We start from the raw sequence: 19,013 nt of genomic DNA on the forward strand, positions 1-19,013 counted from the left end.
TGTGCCTCGTACTCTCTATCTTATACTTCAGGTAAAAAGGAGTATAAGTGGGTAAAACAGTTTTATGACATTACCTGTTAACTCAAGTTTGCCACGAGTAGAGGCATGTAGAGACTATCAGCGGTCAGCAGTGACCAGCAGAGGCTAACAGTAGCCAGTCGTAATCGTTATACGTTGTCAGAAGTAACAGGAGTGGTCAGTAGCGGTCAGCAGAGTCCAGCGGAGGCAGGCAGAAGTCAGTAGTAATCGTTATATGTTGTCAGAAATATAAGCGGTGGTCAGCAGAGGCCAGCAGAGGCTGGGAGAGGCTAACAGTAGCCAGTCGTAATCGTTATGCGTTATCAGAAGTAACAGGAGTGGTTAGCAGCGGTCAGCAGAGGCCAGCGGAGGGTGGCAGACGTCAGTAGTGTAATCGTTATACGTTGTGAGAAATTCCAGGAGTGGTCAGCAGCAGTCAGCAAAGGCCAGTGGATACCTGTTGACGGGAAGTCGGATATTAGTTGTTCAAGAGCGAGAAGGTAAATGTGAGCCTTTCTCTCTCGATTCTCATGAGGCGGTCCGAAATTACTTCGGGCAACTTCGGAGAATCGAAAAAGAGGGAATACATCAGTTTGCCTTTGTCGACTTTCCGAAACTCCACGAGCTCACGTACGCGTGATCTGGTATATGTGAGAAGGGCACCGGATGCTGAATCTGCAATCTCTGGTTTCATCAGACAACTCGTCATCAGTCTTCATTCGCCATTCTCAACTTCTCGATCATACTTAACGTTCAGTCGTCAAACAACACAACTTCAAACACACTTTCGATCACTCGATAGCTTTCAATAAACCAGTCGACTCGGAAAATTAATTTGTCTCAAATTTACGATCACTGACGAAAGATTTATAAATCATCGGACACCTCGTGCGACGACAAGGATTTCGTGAAAGAAGAGCCGTCGTTGGTAAGAGCTGATTAATTTAATTATTCAGACGATACGTTCATAATGACGTAACGTGACGTAAATGAAATTTTTCTAACGCACGAACAAACAATAATATTATCAGTAACATATTCGTAGCGATCAGAGTGTATAAAAGCGTCACTTTACGCGTAGATGCGGTTACGAAATTGTTATGAAGTGTGGGAAGCACGTTGTGAGATATTGATACTTGCAATTCGGAGTTTTTCTTTCCTACGATGCATCGCCGGCCAATTTTCTCGCGTACTGTACAACGCTGTCACGACTCACGTTATATTATTGTTACAAAGATACTTATAAGTCAGGTTTCTGGACCGATTTCTGTTCAATGAAAATTCGATTAGGTTGAATCGACAATGCAAAGAGTAGACGTTCGCGACAGCATTGGATTACCAAGATAGTACGTGGCCAGGCGAACACCTTGCTAGCACGCATTGGGTTTCAACCGGTAATAGAATTATTTTCCTTTCCTCGAAGGGGACTGGATTTCTCTATGACGTTCAGTACTTGGTAGAATGTCCCTTCGGTAAGAACGCGCTTAGACGGTCGAATGTTCCTGGAAAATGGAGGAGAGCCGCGCGGACCAGTCAAAAGTAAAGTAATTACTCAAAGTTGATTTCTTGAATCTCAATCTCAGTGGTCGAAGGAATGAAAGGCTCTGTAGTGTGTTAGAAAAGTTTCACCAAGATGAGGCTATGCAGAAAACTCGAATCATATTTTATTTTCGTATTTCAAATAGCGTCAACTACCTATGGTCAGTAGCAACTGGTTCTATTTATCAGATATTATTTAATAGATTTATATAATCGAGGAATGGAGTGGTTTTTGTATCGCCTCTCGGCGCGACTAATAGTTAGATTGTAAAATAGCTTCTTCTATGTAGACCATTTTCGCGTAATCATCGATGATCGATCAAGGGGAAGTTTGGTTTGACCTCTGGTAGTCGTATATTTCCGTGGATATTTTCTTATCTCCTTCGAATACTTTTCCCGTTATCGCGTCCAGGGAACTCGACACGCGACTGACACGCGACCCCGTCATTTCCAACCTCGACTTTCACAATTTTCTTCGCGAACTTATCGCGACGTCCGTGTCAGCACATGTCAGGTCGCGACAAGGGAGATCGATGTAATGGTGTAACGTCACGCTTGGTCGTGACGTGTGTTTCGTTCACAAACGCTCGTAGAAACAGCTTCAAACACAATAAAATATCATCAATAAGGAAGAAGGTGTGCCACAGAATGATAGAATCACTGTTACGCGTGTTCAAACGTTCTACAAACAGTTTCAAACCACGATCAAAGATCACCAAATATTAGAAATCGCAATTTCCTCGATCAAGATGTGCCCTAGAACGATAGAGAACCCATTAATAACATTTTTACGAAATCTGTCATTAAAAGTATCAAACTTCGATTTCTAGAAAAGGAACGGTACTTTAGTTTTTCAAGAGCTATAATTGTCACTGTAATTATTTTTGTTCTCAGAACGAGCGAGAGTGGATCGAGTGAAATGGATCTCTTAAGTTTGACCATCAGATCCCTGGGTTTGAGGAGCTCGACGCCACAGCGCGACGGTTTTCCAAATTTGGAAAAGGACGCCGTGAGCGCGGAGGAGCTTAGCACGCCCGAGAAGCAAAAATCGAAGGACTTTAGGACCATCAGTTTGGATGAAGTAGCCTGGCACGATACCGCCGACAATTGTTGGGTCGTCATTTACGATTTCGTTTACGATTGCACGGACTTTTTGAAAAATCACCCGGGTGGATTGGACGTGATACTCGAGTACGCAGGCAGAGACGCCACGTTGGCCTTCATCGGCACTGGACACTCGAGAGTCGCCAAACGAAGCTTAGAGAGGCTCCTCATAGGCGAACTTCCGCCGGAAGAGAGGATCTTCCGCGTCCCCGATGGCGTCAAGGTTCCCGAATTCTAACGCGCCATTATAGACTCTCGTTGAATAAGTCGCGATAAGTTTGAGTAAGTTTTGGTACGTCAGACAGTGTATAGAAATTCAAGTTAATTTTTTTTATTGTCGAGTAAAGAATTAAATTTATGAAATCAGTATTTTGGTATAACTGTTATCCGCTAAGGTTAATTTTACGGCTCGTTTAGTAAGGAATTTAATTTTGTGTACACTTTAATAACGACACATAGTTAACACAGAATGAGAAATATATGTGATATTGTTTGCGTCAGTTGATTTTTAACCGTAAAGTATTCGTAAATACTAGAAATAGCGATAGCTTAAACTTATGAGGAATTACAATTTGGAAATTAGTGGAGCTTTCGATAAATTTTATGTTTAGTAGATTTTTTAGTATTTTAGAAGATTTGAATTTGATTTGCAATTTAATCATTAAATTGATTAATATTACACTGTTTTACTTAGGACAGATTAGTGTAAATTTACCAGGTTCCAATAATCTGCAAGTGTATTAATAGGCATTAAACCTGTCGATCGACCTATGTAACGTGCGATTATTTTTAACACCGATCTCTATTCCGAATTTCTTCTATTTTAAGTCTATGGAATATTAAAAAATTGTTAAAAATATACAAAACTGTAATAGACTTAATTAATTAAATTAAAATTGCATAATTACTGTAAATTTTTTATCATCTTTTAATACCCTAGATTGTAACCGTGCAAAGTGCACACAAGTTACAAAAAAGATTCCAAGTTTTCAATAATGAAGGTAAGTTCAAAAGTCATAAAATAAATAATCGGTTAACGAGTTATTTCATATGGGAGTTTGCAGTGACTTTGTAAAGTATAACGCGTATCTAAGAGGCATTAAATCCGTTTTTGAGACCATTGTCCTAATTTAATTGACGTGTACATGTGGGAAACCGTCTGGGTTATTGCGGGAGGTGTGGCATTCTTTAATTAGATATCGTGAAATTAGATACGTTCGTCGCGTCTGCAGTCGCTAGCCGAGGTATTTAAGTCACGCCTTCGCGATCATTTTACATCATTCCATTTACTAGTCTCCTTACACTCGTTTAACATAGTGATCCTGCACTTTTCGACCCTAATTCCCTCCATGGAATCGAGAACGCTTATTATGAAATAACAAAACTCTAAGCCGCTATTAGGTTTCTTGTCGTTCGTTGCCATATTTTATTTTTGCAAAGCCCAACATTGCGAGTCACCAGTATTTTGTTTTAAAATTGTTTTAAAAGAAATACTATCACAAAAATAGATTCTGCTAATGATTCGATTGTTTTTAAATTTTTTAAGCCTCGTACGAGACTCGATAATATTTTAAACATATCGATGAATGAAAATTATAAGAATCGAGGGAGAAATGACGAGACTGACTTTACACCGGTACAGTATATTTCTTGGTCCTCTAAACATTCATAATATACACAACATACAATATGACATAGCGATTCAGCTTTTAGTTCGTCGTAAACGCGGTACCGACAGAACGTTATAATTAGTTTCTCGTTAGTCGCGAACATTTTTACTTTTCCATCGTTTTATTTCGTACATCTAGAACGTGCCATTGTGCTCGTTGGCAGGAAAAAGGACACCGACATTCACGGAAAAATAATACGGGTTACACGACGATGAGAAAAATATTTCTATGTCAATGTAATCCATCTACAATATACCATCGTAGTTTTTTTTTTTTTTATTTTTACTTACATACAACGCTACTTCTTTAAACTCCGTTCTCGATACGGGAAAGAAACGCTTTTCCACCGTTTACGTGTCTTTCTACGTCCATCGTCGGACGATCGACTCTTCGTTTACGAATTAAATTTGTTAACCAAAGATTCTTCCCCCGTCTCTGTCCCTTAAAAATTACGAAAACTCGTAAATCGATCCAACGCGACCACTCCTCGTACCGATTATTTAAGCGTCGATTCGCGTCGTTTCGCGAATTCACGCATCTCGAGCTACAAATTTTAGAAATGTCTCGCTCTTTGGCAGTCCTGAGTTCCATTTCTCTGCAATCGCGACGGTGGAAGCCGAAGAATAAATCCACATACCTTCACGGTTTATTATCCCTTGTCGTTTAAACGATCGACCATGTGCGCTTAGACGTACGTCAGCTCGCACAGTGATTTTCCTTACGCTGACCCTCCTATGTAAAATGCATCTTTAATTTTGCAACTTTAAATTTTTTACACACAATTCGAGTCGAGGTATATTTTGTTCGCGTTTAGTTCACCTGTTGTGTTCGATAAAGAAGAAGCTCAAACGTCTCAAACGAGGAAGCAATCCATCATGGCGTCAAACTGCAAGCCATATATCGTACGATTAATAGTCAATAAAACGACCATAACCGGTCATTTTTTTCCACTTCGAATATACTTATCGACTCATATTTCAAATATAATTTTCTAATGAAATTTCTCTCGACTTCTGCGCCAGTTCTTATTTTTCATTTTCAAGATACAAGGAAATGTCCAGGCGTGGACATTTTATAAAAATAAAATAGTCAGCGGACAGGAGAATCGCCTGTGCGTTGCATCGGCGTGAAACTTGACTGAAGATTAACTAACATTAGATTGTTTAAACACAGCGAGGACCGTGGATGCTAACCTACACGGTTCGTTCTTTGTAACATTAATATATATACTGTCTCCTTTACACCTTACTGTTTAAAAAAATTTAACATTTTCATGTTTCACGTTGCGTGCGAGCGAAGGTTTCTATGGTGAATCGACTCGAATGGCAAATAATCCCTCGACCATGATTCGTGGGATATTCATCGATTATACTGTCACGAATTTCGTGATCATTTCGTAACTATTTCACGTCGTGGAGTTCAAATAATATTACAAGAAATTATTACGATACTTTAGAAAACTATCGGGGGAGAAAATCGTTAAATATTCGCGAGCCTTCTATTGAATTTTATTTCATTTTTAAAACGTTACAAAAGGAAAGTTGTTCCTTGGTTTTTCAACGTTTAACGAGCACACAAAAGGGAAAATTTCGAGAGTTAAATTAGTCGTCAAGAATAACGACGCTCCGTAGCGTTAAAACACGATTCGTTTCGCCAAGAAACATCGTTCTTTGTCGTAGCGAAGCGTACCTAAGTCAGATTACTCGCTGCTCGCGAGTATATATTAAATTTGTCCACGAAACAATGATAACCGTTATATACAATAATGAGTAACACGTTGTGTATCCTCGACCCCTAAACGACCACTCGAAAACAAATTATACGATAGAACTGTTCCTAAAAAGTAAATTTGAAGACACAAAATTAATGGATTTGATAAATGGTAATATAGTTATTGTAAGCTGTAGGCCATAATTAAATTAAACTCCAAAAAATGCAGGTGCTGAGATCGTAAACTGCTAGATATTAATTCTAGAAACGCACAGTGTCGTCGAATGATATTAAAAATAAAAAGAAGATAGTCGTTCAAGGGTTAACAAATATCGTACATCCATTTCTTGCTATTGAACGATTGGAAGCAACGTTTGTGTGAAACATTTTACGCGATCGAGAAACTTAATTGCTATTCGCAGAATGCTGTTGTTAAATTTTGGAAAACATCTGCCTCGCGTACCGTTTCCATTGGAGACTTCAATGCGTGTAGATTGTGCACCGAACGCTCAAGATTCTCCATTATTCGAATCCTTCGTCACTCAAACATATTTCTTCTTTTGAAATTCGTGTCCTACTAATTACCAGACCAGTGGTAATCGTCGATGACTCTGATATAACAACTTCTTTCGATGACAAATCTTTTCTGTCGTCTTCCAAACGCCACGGAACGACTCTCGGACTTTGAATCGGTGCTCCAAAATTTACAAACAGCTCTGAACGTTCGACGAACAACACTGGGTATTTACAAGTACGCGTGTTTTCGACGCGGAATAGTTGTAGTCGAAGGACGATACATGCGTACGTTCGAAAAGGGAACTCTTAAATGTTAAGACGACAGGCGTCGCCGTCTAAATTACACGTAAATCGTAACGTTGTTCTACGCGAACGTGTCGACGCTGACAATTTTACGCTAAGTCTACATGTTTAACACGCTTCTCTGCATTTAAACACTGACTTTACACGCTACTTTCTGCTTTGTATGTCGTTAGGACAGGCTATTCGATAGAACACCACCTAGAGCGGGCGTCGTTACTTAATTACGGTTCACCATATCGTTTGATACGGTACGTCGAGTGGCTCGATAATTTTACACAGATCAATTACTGTGATTACCATTAAAATTACTGTTTGGGACGATCAGCTCCCGAGGAATGCAATTTCGCCCCGAAAGGGGCTCGTAGCGATTCGCGTAGAAAAATTGATGGCCCGATTCTTGATTGAAATTATTACTCGTTAATTTGTGGGTACAGTAAAACGCCAATTAACGCGACAACTATCGCGTAAATAGAAATCAGTTTGAAACAGAAGTTAAACATTTTCTTGAACAAACTTATTCTAATTTCAAATTTTATTTAAATATTTAAACGTCTAAGATTTTTTTCTCCATCGTTTAAATAAATCTGTGAACCTCTTCGAAACATTCTGTGTGACAATAGTAACTCGTTGGACCACTCTTTGTTTGGCCAGCGAATCGGTAAATCTTCGTGAACGAACACTTGTCCGACACATTATTTTATTTCGACGAAACGCTCGAGTATCGAATCGTGTTCGTAATTAACGAGCATGTATTCGTTTCAGTCGAATATATTCGGACCACCAGGAAACGAATCGACGATCTGGTTTCAAGCAAGGAAATTCGAGCGATTCGCTGAAACGCTGCAAATTAAATTCTACGCACGGCGGAGAAAGTGTTCGAAAAATAGTTCAGAAATTCTTTCTGCTCTGTTTCGAGATGCCTCGTCGAAACTCTCGGGATGTTGGAAACGATAACGAGATGAAACGTTCCTACATACTTAGAGACCGAACAGAAACTCCCCCGCGTGTTGTATAATTAATTACGTTTATATACAACAGGACAGCGAATATTAACTTGTATCCCTACACTCTATAGAAATTTATATCGTCTTTCGTTTCTCGTTAGACACCCATTATTTTCCTTAAATCGTACGATAGCTAGAACAAACTACGACATTCGTTCGTATTAAACGTTACAGTGACAAAAATAAAAATTTTATACCGGCGCTTGTATGGAATTCAAGTCCGCTCGTCTCGTTTCGATCGCTAAAAAAAGCCAAATTTTTGCTCCGTTTGTCGTCGATGTATCGACGAACGGAAAACAGTTTTTTTTTTCGGGGAAAAGAAACACATTTTGGAGAGCAGAACGGAAAGAATTTTCACGGAGAAAAGCAGTATAGGGAGATTCGATCGTTTCTGCGTGTTGGAAAACTCAGCGTGACGATGTTGGATATATTTGTAGTGAACACAGAGCACGGCCTTAAGTATTTTCTCTTGCTTTATTTATTTGTTAAGGTGTCGATGAACACGAATCTTTGATCTCGTTTCCGGACGATTGGCTAACTCGATGATCGTCATCGTGTTTTTCTGTTCGATTACTGATTCGTAATCGAACACTGCTTCAACGAGACTCGTTGAAAGCTTCGGTTCATTTTGCCAGCAAAATCGTATTTTCGAAACGTGAAGCAAATACAACATGATTTTGGTAATCGAAAGAATATTATCAGTCACTTTGAATTTACTACGAATTCTTTTGTTAACGACAAGTTGAAATGTTCGTAATTTTAAACTCATAATGAAACGTCTCCTATCGAGAAATTCATCAAATTTATTACGAATCGTATGCTCGTCTACGCAAATAATTCGATGCGATTAGATGTGCATCGATGGAAAATTACATTCGTACAAAAACGTTGGGCAATGAAATATCAGGAATTGCGAGTCTATTTATCAGGATAACGAAGGAACGAAAGGATTGTACTTTTAAAATTAGGCCTACGAAATCATTGTTAGTCTCTCGAACAGTTGCATCGTCTCTTTACAACGCCGACAAAGTAAGTCCACTTTCGCGAATTGATTCGAAAGAAAGGGAGAAATTAATTTCATCGAAAACGAAGCGAATGTTGGTAAAAATATCAATCTGATTGGATCGGTAAGGTGGGCGCGTGTGTAAAAAGAATCTATTCGATGCAATAAATTACTTTTCTTCCTTTTCCTTTCGTTTTCATTAGGCGCACAAGACCTGGACCAGCCAGGAAGCACGAAGGCAATTGAAAATTTATCGTTCGCGATGTGCAGAGTGATTTTTCCCGCGTTTCGAGGTCGAAACGTCGGGTACACAAAGGAGGATTGCTCGTTTAAGAACCGCGAGTGACGAATAGAATTTTCACGTTCGAACATTCTATGCTCGATTTGCTCGTCGCGAGCTAGTTTCGATAAAAATTGTATTCGAGGTGGCGGAGCCGTTTCAGACAGCGTTTCCGGTTGATCGTTTCGCGAGAAGTTTTTCCGCGAACGACCATGATCATTCGAAGATCGACGGCTGAGTTGGTACATCTATTACGATAATAATAACCTGTAGAAAACATCCTTCGACGCTTTTTACTTTAAACTTTAGATTCCCTTTAGAAAGAAAACTTAGAATTACAGATCGAATCGTTCGTTGGGCACCATCAATTTTTATTTAGTACGTGGAATGCAATTATAATGATACGATGGACGAAGTATTCTCAATCTCTGACGATATATACAATTAAAAGTGAACTATTCGACACGTAGCCGCGGTGTCGTTAATTTTACTCGTACGCAAGAGGAATTATAAAAATTGTTTATATTATATTATACGACCTACTTATTATTTCAGCAATTCACCGAATTCAAGTTTAAAAAATTCGTAACTACGCCGATAGTAAAAATCCGTTCAACTTAACACAATTTCTAATACTTACGCCTCGTTTATACACCGTAAATACTTTAAATTAAGATTTACGTTATAAAATTCCGCACCATCTACTTCGTCTGACGTTAAAAATTAATTACCGCGTTTCTGGTTTCGTGTTAATATATAATGCGTGCAAGTTTTCTCCCCGAAGACGAGCCAAAGTTTAAGGTCGAAAACGTTACGAAGAAGCGTGACCATGTTGTCTACATATTATTAACTTTTTTAGTACCGTCGAGAGACGTCGATACGCGTAAAGTTTCGCGGATTAGAGAATTTTTCGCGGTCGATACTCCCCGTCCCCTGGAAACTTTTCGCGGCCGTAGTTCGAAAGAGTTTGAAAATCCCCAATGCCTTCGGGTGTCTGGGAAGTTTCGAGATTCCCGCGCGATTCGTTTTTACCCCCCCTCAAGTCGAATCGTGGACCGCGTTTAATCGCCGAACGCGACGGGAGAATGGAGGATCGAGGAAGAGGGAAACACGGAGGTCGATTTTATCAAAGTCGAGCGGAGATTTAGTCATCGTGACTTTGATCAAGCTTCGTTGCATCAGCAATGAAATTCTTCGGTTCGAGCGATCGCGGTGAGGTGACCGTGCTCGAATACAATTTTCCCGGATCTCTGGAATCCTTCGTCTGTTCCGTCCCGTTCCCCGGATGTCCGGTCATTTTACATCAAACTGCACAAAGCTATCCCGTTCTCGACCGCCGACTGTAACGCGGTCATCTCCATGCAGAACGCGCCGTCGTCGTACATCGTCGCGATTCTCTGCTGCTGCACTCGGCTCTCGCTCTGTGATCTGAAATTACACGCAACGGTTAAGGGATACGACTATCCTTAATCGTTTTCACGGTTTTTGTTCTCTTCGAAACGCGAAAAACAGATATATTATTCAGTTTCGTCGCTGGCGAATCGAAGTTACGTTAACGCTTTACCGACCGGTAGCCTGTTATTTTAGATTTAATGTAGTAGACACTTTCACAAAATTTGATTCATCATTTCTGTAAGTATAAGAATAAGAGATAGTAACGCTAAATAGTATTTCACTCTTAAGTGGACTCTCAATCTCAATTATTCTACTTAATGTTGATTTTTACCAAATTGGTAAATGGAAATCAACTTTAAAGCATTTAAAAGATAACGAACTAATACAAGATTACATAAATCTTGGAATAATTACATTTACATATATTATACAATAATCCACTTAAGGGTTAAGGAAGAATTTACAACAAAAGAAATGTAATACTCTTGGTGAACAATCGATTCCCATAATGTAATTCGACATCTTCAAAATGTTCGTGTTATATTTTGTACAAGAACGGTTAAAATTATATTCGGGCCCCAATAATCCACTTAAAAGTTAAAACGCTATACGTGGTATATCTTTTCGCAAGAAACAGTTCGCAAAAGATCGAGATCCAGCGAGGTAAAATCCGGAAGGAAATCTTCGCTCAAGAGGAGCTTGTCTCCGACAATTGTACTCGCGTCAGCACCAATCTTGTACGAGTCTCGAGGGTGTCGTAGACACGTGGTCGCCCCGGAACAACCCACCTGAATTATTTCGCGTGGCTTTCCACCCCGGAACAACCCTTCTCCGTCTTGGCCTTTCAACTCACCTGGGAGGCATTGCTCGAGTGCGTTGTTGTTGCGTTCTGACTTGCTGCTCCCTGGAGGTCTGCTGATTCGAGAGGTAGCTGCTGTCCCTCAACACGGTGCCCTGGTGGTGACTGTGATGATGATGTCCGCTGCTGGATCGTTCGTTACTCTGGGACAGCGACAACTGGGCCAGATAGTCTCTGAGCTCCGGTTGACTCGCCAACAGTTCGCGACGCGATTGGGCGCTCAACGCTGGCGGCGTCGTCGTCGAGTCCGACCATGGCGGCGGAGGGGTATGGGATCGCGATAACATGACGCGCTTATGGCGCAGGTACTCCTCGTAGGTCGGTGGCAGACCGGACTGAAATCAGAGATCAGGTGAATCGTTCCAAAATCTAGGACTCTTCTTCGAGATCGCAATTTTCTTTCGTCCACTCTTGTAATTCTAAACAACGTTGATCGTTTGATCATCTTTGCATATGGGGCCTACTTGATATGTCGAGAGAAGCGCTGGCTTCTTATTTTTCGGTGGTCCCCATTTGTAACGGTTTGTGTCTATTTAGCAGCGTGTTGTGAGGGATGAATGATTGCATAGGTGAGAATGAAGACTTAGTGAATTGGTTTTGGCATGCGTGTTTACTTGTCGAATGAGAAAGGAGAGAGGAGTCACCGTCTTAGACGCCATGAGCATTTGCGAGAGAGACAAGACCGTGGCCCTCTGGTGGCGCACGAGTATCGATAATTTATACTCACCATATTATACTTGGAACACCCGTTTTCGTTGAAGAACCTCTAGAATCTCTATCGCGAATTTAGCCCAAGAATTGTTGGGAGAAGCAATTTGGTAACGAGGCACGTGGCGTTGGGTATTAATAGTATTGTATTGTCTAATTGGTCGGATCGTCGGAAAGCAGAGATGGAAATCGCGTTGGACGGCACGAATACGTCCGGCGCGGCGCTTTGTTTAATCTTTCGATTCGGAGGGACACTGCCAGCGGCTTTGCCACTGTAATTTGACTAATTGCTGTTAGGGGAACTTTGACGAGAAATGTTGTTTAACCTTGCCGTAGGAATTTGAACTTTAATGACCGGAACACGCAGTTCCTCCGCGAGTTATGGAAACTCGTTTACGGCTGTCGACCGCCTTCGACGTAATTTAAAATTGAACAAATAATACGCGAAAAATATTAAAAATCGAGAACGCCGTTCCAGACAAAGATCGCCCGGGTTTTTACTACGTGATAACGCGCGACAAATGGAAGTAAACAGTTTTTTGGCGCGTTGGAGAATTTGAACTCGAACCAATTGTTCGAAAAGCAAAAACTCTGCGCGGCATCGGGGCGTCGCGCGTTCTCTTCCTTTTTTTGGTTACTTCCCTCGCAGAGGAGTAACTCGTGCATTATTTCACGACATTTCCAGAGATATTTTGATGCATCGATGTTCTTTCGAACCCAACTTCGCTCATTACGCGTCACCTACAGAGTGTAATCTTTAACTGGGCATCTAGGACAGCTTGGTTTCTTTCGAAGACACGAAGGAAAGTTAAAGGAGAAGATTCTTTCGTATAGTTCGTTTCTGTATTAACTAGGTCGCGTGTACTCGACGTTAATATCAAACGAGCGAAAATAAAATAAAACTTGCTCGTGAAATTTCTCGGATGCTTCGCGTTATTCGTTCGCATCGAGAACGTTCCGGTTTCGTCGTGGAGTTTCAGTTATTGAAAACTGTAAATCTACATCGTTTCGAGAAACGCGTTCTATCACTATTGTTCCCTAACGAACAATAAACGTCGGAAGATTCCCTGCGTTCGCGACGCGAACCTCGATACGTCGTCGCCCGTGCTTTTATTCGCGCGTGTAAAATCGAACGTCAAGACGTTTGTTGATTTCTGTTTTACCTTCGCAGTTAAATTAATTAACCGGTGCTCTGTGCTCGTCGCGCATTTAAATAAGCGCGCGATTAATTTAATTATCGCGTGATCGTTCGAGAGACCTTTCCGAAAAAAAGTTTTCCCATAAACGAACGAGTTCTTTCGTAGCTTGATTTTGAAGTTGATCGAATTCGATCGTTTCGGGAGCAAAGCGCCCCTGAAAATGCGATTTTTAAACCGATATTAATCGTGTTACCTGTGCGTGCGAAATTTTATTACCTTGAGTGTTCGTCGACATTTACTTGCGCGTTATGAATCGATATTCAAACCTCTGCTACGGTGGATTTGTACATTTTAATTAAACGATCGACATTATAGATATTAATTATCGTCAACTCCAAAGTATCTGGATGGCGTCCAAATAATTTTAATAGGACATGATCCGTAAAACACAAATTATTATAGAGTATACGTCAATGGAGAAAAGACAATATTTAATAAAATGCAGATTTCGCCATTCTTCAGCTTCGACTGTAAATTCGATTTCTCCACGAATGGAATGGAAAACTTCATTGTCAATTTCAAACTCTGCGAGTGAAACGAGTAAATTTTTTTATTCGTCGCAATAAGAACATCGATCGTTGATAGACGGTGATTAAAAAACGATTGAAACTTTTTTTTTTTAAAGAGTCGATCAGAATAGTCCATGAATCTTTCTGCGTTTTGAAATGGATACCGCAAATTGATAGCAGCTTTTTCTATCGAGGTTTCTCGATTGCGGAAACCAGGAGACCTTCCGACGAATGGCCCCGCCATTTATTGGACCGGTTTCCGCCGATTTTCATCGACGGAGAGACGGAATCGAGTTTCAAGATCACTGTCTCGCTCAGGGGAAACTCGCTGCCTCTGTTTGCATCGGTGTTTTCTGTAATTTTAATGAGATTGATCGCGCCCGTGACAAAATGGCGGCGCGATTGTCCGAGCACCGACGATCGGGGTAGAAATTCACTCCCTCGAACGATACTTTTAGTTCTCGAAATCGTATTTCACGGCTCGTTCGCTGGGAAAAAGTGTTGTTGAGCCCCGCGCTAATGGAGAAAACATTTTAATTTCGTTTTATCCCGTTTCGATGGTACGTAACCGTTGGAAACGTTTCCTTGCAGCTGCATTTAAATGGACTTCCGTTTTATTGGATCGCGCGATAGAAAATGTGGATCGTTTACAAAGAATACACTGTCCGTCGCTGATGAGTTTCAATGGAACTTCAAGCCCGAATAATTAATTGCTCGTTACCGTTCAGTCGATTAAGGTGTCTGAATGCAAACGGGGAACGATTTAAATAATTAAGTTTCAGTTTCTGTTTATTTGGAATAAAATAAATTCTTGGATATGTAAAATATATTAGATCCTTTATATTATATTCGAGAAAATAACTTGGGGGTTGAATTAAACAGTAATCTTGGCTTGTGTTTCGCTGTTATCCATTAATGTAATAACTTCCTGTTGTAATGTGAGATTTCTCTTCCGAATAGCGCCATCAAAACATTATAGAACGGCAACAATAATTATTTGAAACAGAAAATCGAGGTGGAAACTTAGAGAACAATGAAACGTAGATATATATTTCATGTTCGTATTTGAGGATAAATTAACAACTGTAGCTCGCCATTGTATCGTAATCTATTGTATGCGTATTTTAATTCCTTCATATTATTCTTTTTTACTAGATATTCGATTTCAATTTTGCAACAGAGCAATTGTAAGAGTTTGAAATATCGCTGATTTATTTGAATCACGATTTATTAGCTTACTCTGAAATTTAAACAAATCACAATGTTTTGGAGCCGTAAAATGTAACAAAGATTTATCGTCGAACGTTTTATTATGCACATTTTTCACTTTTATAATTTTTCATGTTTTCCAACCGTTTGGACAATATTTATGTCATCGCTTGTCAAGTTCGTAGAACCATTTATCCCGTTTTATTTTGAAATTTTTACAATAGATTCACGCTTTTCAATGACGGAAACCACGTGCATTTTGCAATGACCGTCGTTGGAATTTCTCGTGACGCGAAACGCGTTCAAAAGTTTCCGTATCAATCTAACAACAAACTTTTCGACGAGGACCAATTTATACTGTTTCACTCGTGCCTTGTCGCCGTTAATCTCTGCTGCGTTGAAAATCGTTGGTCGCCACTGCAGAATTAAGACATTGTTCCGAAACTTGGGAGAATAAATCATCATACTACTTGTCCAAGTCCTCGTTTGAGCCCTCGAGCCCTCGATTTTTCACTGTTAGAAAACCTATACCAAATTGTTATTTTATTTTTAACAGATTTATTCGTATAAAAGACAGAATTTTTCTCCAGCTAAATACACAGCGCGCCTTCGTTCGGACTAACGAATGCTCGACCGTTCAACGTTACAAATTAGTCAACTAAATAATTAAGGTGCCTCGATGGCTCATTATAAAATTTCCCATCCTGGTTGGAAGTATTTAATGAACCGTATAGCAGGAAAAAAATCTAGACCAATTAAGTCCATCTTTAATTGCTGTTCTTCGCGGTTCTTGCAGCAAACTTGATATTTCACTTCTCGAAGAATTCGCTGTATAAAAAGCGGTACAATCAACTAACAAACGAGCTACAGAAAATGTCCGTAATGTTAAAAGTCTCAATAGTGGAAATCCTTTCTTTAATCGTTTCGCTGGCGTTCTATTTTGATCTAAATCAGGTATAAATGTAATTTATTCGGGAAGGACGTAGTCCAATTTCTTCGTCGAAAAGGGGTAAAAAGGTACTCATTAGATAATCCGAGGATCCTTTCAGGTCAATTCCCTCCAGCGGGTATTGATCGAAAGAAATTGAGCGAGCCCCGGACCGGATCGGCAGAAATTGCGGATACGAGATGCGCTCCTTGGAGGATTCACGGTGGCTTCCAACGTTAATTCAAAACTTGCCGTGCGGGGGTGGAAGTTTCCAAGTATCGAATCGACTGCGAGCCACGGCGGTTGATAGAACTCGGTGAGAATGAAACGACACAGACTCAGCGAAATTCGAAGTGTCCTGGCACCGCTACCCGTTGCCAGGACTTTCAAGTGGGTCGACGAGGATTGCAGGGGGGAGGGGGAGGATGAGGGCGGATAACAGTGTTTTTCGTCGGGGGTGGCCACGATGTGGCACCGACAATTTATGTGTCGCCCGGCGCCACGGAACTATGCGACCAGAAACAAAATCGTTCTCGAGTTTGGGAGCGACTCGAATTTGCCTTTTGTGTGACGTTTCCAACCCCCCCTTTCTCGCTCCAAGAATTTTAGTAACCAGGATATTCGTGAGAATTATTTGGATCCTTTACAATCAGCTGTTTTTCTAATTGGAGTGTTTAAATATTTGGTAAAGTTAGGAAGCTTTTGAGGGGATGAAAGGTGAGTGTTCTTTGGGAATTTGTTCGAAGATTCTACCATTTGTTTGTAAAAGCTTTTCTGTTGGGGAATATATTATTTTAAAAACAATATTTGAGCCAGCTCGAAAAAGCAATTAACAATTTCAAAGAAGAAAAAAAATTGGACAGGTGTTCCTGTTCCTCCATAATTACTGAAAAAAAACTATCTCAACTTCTTGAGAAAGACGAGCTATTTCAAGGGTGACTTTCCATTAAATCCTCACAGTGCGGCAAATTGCAAAGGAAGTTGGAGTTAATAAACGTTCGAGAAACGTTCAACGAATCATAAAAGAAGACGACTTTGAAACGACGTAAACTTTTAAAGGAGTCATCGCTGACAGAACAATATAAAAGACTACGATTAATTTTTCACGCGAAAAACGCTTTAATTTAAATGGTCGAAACCTTCATTACTCCTCGCTGTAACGAGTTTATACAAACTTTTTTACCGAGTCCTTTTAATTATGATTAATTTCAGTCCCTTCGTTTTACACCTTTCAACGTTAAAACATAAATAAGCAGTTCTATTAAACAAGAATATCGAGCCTTCGAGTATGGAAAAATATGACCTAAAGTAAAGTTTTTTATGCGCCGTAATATTTGCCCCTTCGAACCAAGATCGATTTAATGCATTTTACCGCCCCCAATAAATAAGAGTAATTGATTTATTACTGTCTTTGTACCTTTCACGAAGATCTATAATTTTTACTGGACTCTCCTCCATGAAAACGAGCAACCTTCAGGCAGCTTTGTGCTTTTTTAAAAATCCTCAGACAGTTTAAACCGAATTTACCCAAATCACGTTTCTCGCATTAATAACTTACGCTTCTTGAGTTGCGTTCCGCCCCCTAAAACGAGATTCGAGGTTCGCGAAAAATCGACAATGAAAAATTGCCAGATCATTGCTCATACATTTCGTTGGATTTTATTTTAATTCGGTACTCTGAAGCCGGGCGACTCTAAAAGAATCGGTTCCCTGAATTCCTTTAATGGTCCTTTCTTTTTTGCGCGGTCTCGTCCAGTTTGATTGGTCAGCGAGGATCCAATTTGTCCACCGATTCGAGCATAATGTCCCTCGTCCCACTATCGAAAATTCCTTGTAGCTTACAGCAACGATCGAATATTATTTCAACCGCCAAGAATTGAATGAAACATCAAAAAATTTAATTATAACGTACTATTCTGTATTTTGGTATTACACTAACAATGATTGTTCCACGGAAATTTTTTTTCGAACACAAAACGCGAGAACCGGTTTGACTGTCAAAGGCGATCGGAGAATTTATTATGCAGCCTTTACGAAATTTATTATGGGTGACTCGCGAAATGTATTATGCGAGCTTTGTACAATTTATTATGCGCGCTGTGTTTTCCTACCGACGTGAAAAATAGTCTTAATAATTCACGTCGCGAATGGTAATTTCGCCGGAGACGAAGCCTCGTTTTCCCACGGTTTTTCTCGCGATTACCGATTACAAATTGGATCCTTGGGCATGATTAACGACGCGGGGGCGCAATTAGTCGAACGTCGCCGCGTTTACAGAAAATCCAGAGTCATGCCTCTGTGTAACGAGTCTGACCACCAAAGGCCTTTGCTACTGTGGTCGTTTTGTCCGCCGTCTGACCGTGGACGGACATTGCTACTCGGTAGTTAAATGCTGGAAAGCGTGGCGTTTGAACGGCCACAGGTTCTCCGATTTCGCCTCTCTTTCGATACGGATCCTAATTTCACGCAACGCGACTTTACTGGGTCGACGTCCAATCTGTCGAAAACTCCAGAAAATACTGGGACCGGTCACAATTTCGTGGAACGTTTGTTTTTTCGCGCCATGGATGGCTACGCTTTGCCCATCAAGGATTTTTATGTGTTTTGAAATTTATCGCGCCGCGCTATAATCGTATTTCCCGTGTAGCGAAAGTATAGAGAGAATGGATTATATCGTATTTCACGGGGAATAAATATGCGTAACACGAAACAATGAGCGAGAATTGTCAGATCGAATAATACCTTTGTACCGGTACTTTGATTAACAAGCGATTGTCCGTCATTGTTTGAATCCATTAGAAGAAATAATAGCTTATACGCAATGACAATGCTGCCCTTATCTTCGCGTCAATCCCATCGTTTGTGTCAGTTTAATTGACCTGTTTTTGTAGCCAAGGTACCTCACAGGATCGTACGGAAATGGAAACTTTTTATCTTCAAAAATTCATTTAAAATTTCTGTCCCATCGATATTCAATGAATACTCGATTCTCAGGTACTGTAAAATATTATTCTAGGAATCTAGGCATCTGTAAGAAAAAAATAAATAAATATCTTTTA

The 19,013-nt window shown here is 40.2% G+C and overlaps 2 protein-coding genes across 6 annotated transcripts in view; one reads left to right on the forward strand and one right to left on the reverse strand.

Moving 5' to 3' along the window:
- The first annotated feature begins 323 nt into the window (after positions 1-323).
- LOC143348300 (uncharacterized) lies at positions 324-3,575 on the forward strand. 5 transcript variants are annotated; one of them, XM_076778372.1, is made up of 2 exons: positions 324-946; positions 2,452-3,575. In XM_076778372.1, exon 2 carries the CDS (start codon positions 2,477-2,479, stop codon positions 2,897-2,899), a length of 423 nt encoding a protein of 140 aa, XP_076634487.1. In that variant the 5' UTR covers positions 324-946; positions 2,452-2,476; the 3' UTR covers positions 2,900-3,575. The 5 variants fall into 5 exon arrangements, with proteins under 5 accessions (XP_076634487.1, XP_076634488.1, XP_076634486.1 ...); XM_076778373.1 differs by having other exon boundaries at positions 324-518; XM_076778371.1 differs by lacking the exon at positions 324-946 and adding an exon at positions 980-1,562.
- A 3,157-nt stretch (positions 3,576-6,732) lies between these two features.
- Positions 6,733-19,013, reverse strand: part of LOC143348296 (uncharacterized) — a 71,725-nt gene continuing 59,444 nt past the window's right edge. Inside the window, exons 4-5 of the mRNA XM_076778364.1 lie at positions 11,396-11,736; positions 6,733-10,575 (exon numbers count right to left, since the gene is read on the reverse strand). Of these exons, the coding sequence (XP_076634479.1) occupies positions 10,446-10,575; positions 11,396-11,736 (471 nt within the window). The 3' untranslated portion in view covers positions 6,733-10,445. The remainder of the gene's footprint in view (positions 10,576-11,395; positions 11,737-19,013) is intronic.

The sequence above is a fragment of the Colletes latitarsis genome, chromosome 11, assembly GCF_051014445.1.
Source record: "Colletes latitarsis isolate SP2378_abdomen chromosome 11, iyColLati1, whole genome shotgun sequence".
Classification (NCBI taxonomy): domain Eukaryota; kingdom Metazoa; phylum Arthropoda; class Insecta; order Hymenoptera; family Colletidae; genus Colletes; species Colletes latitarsis.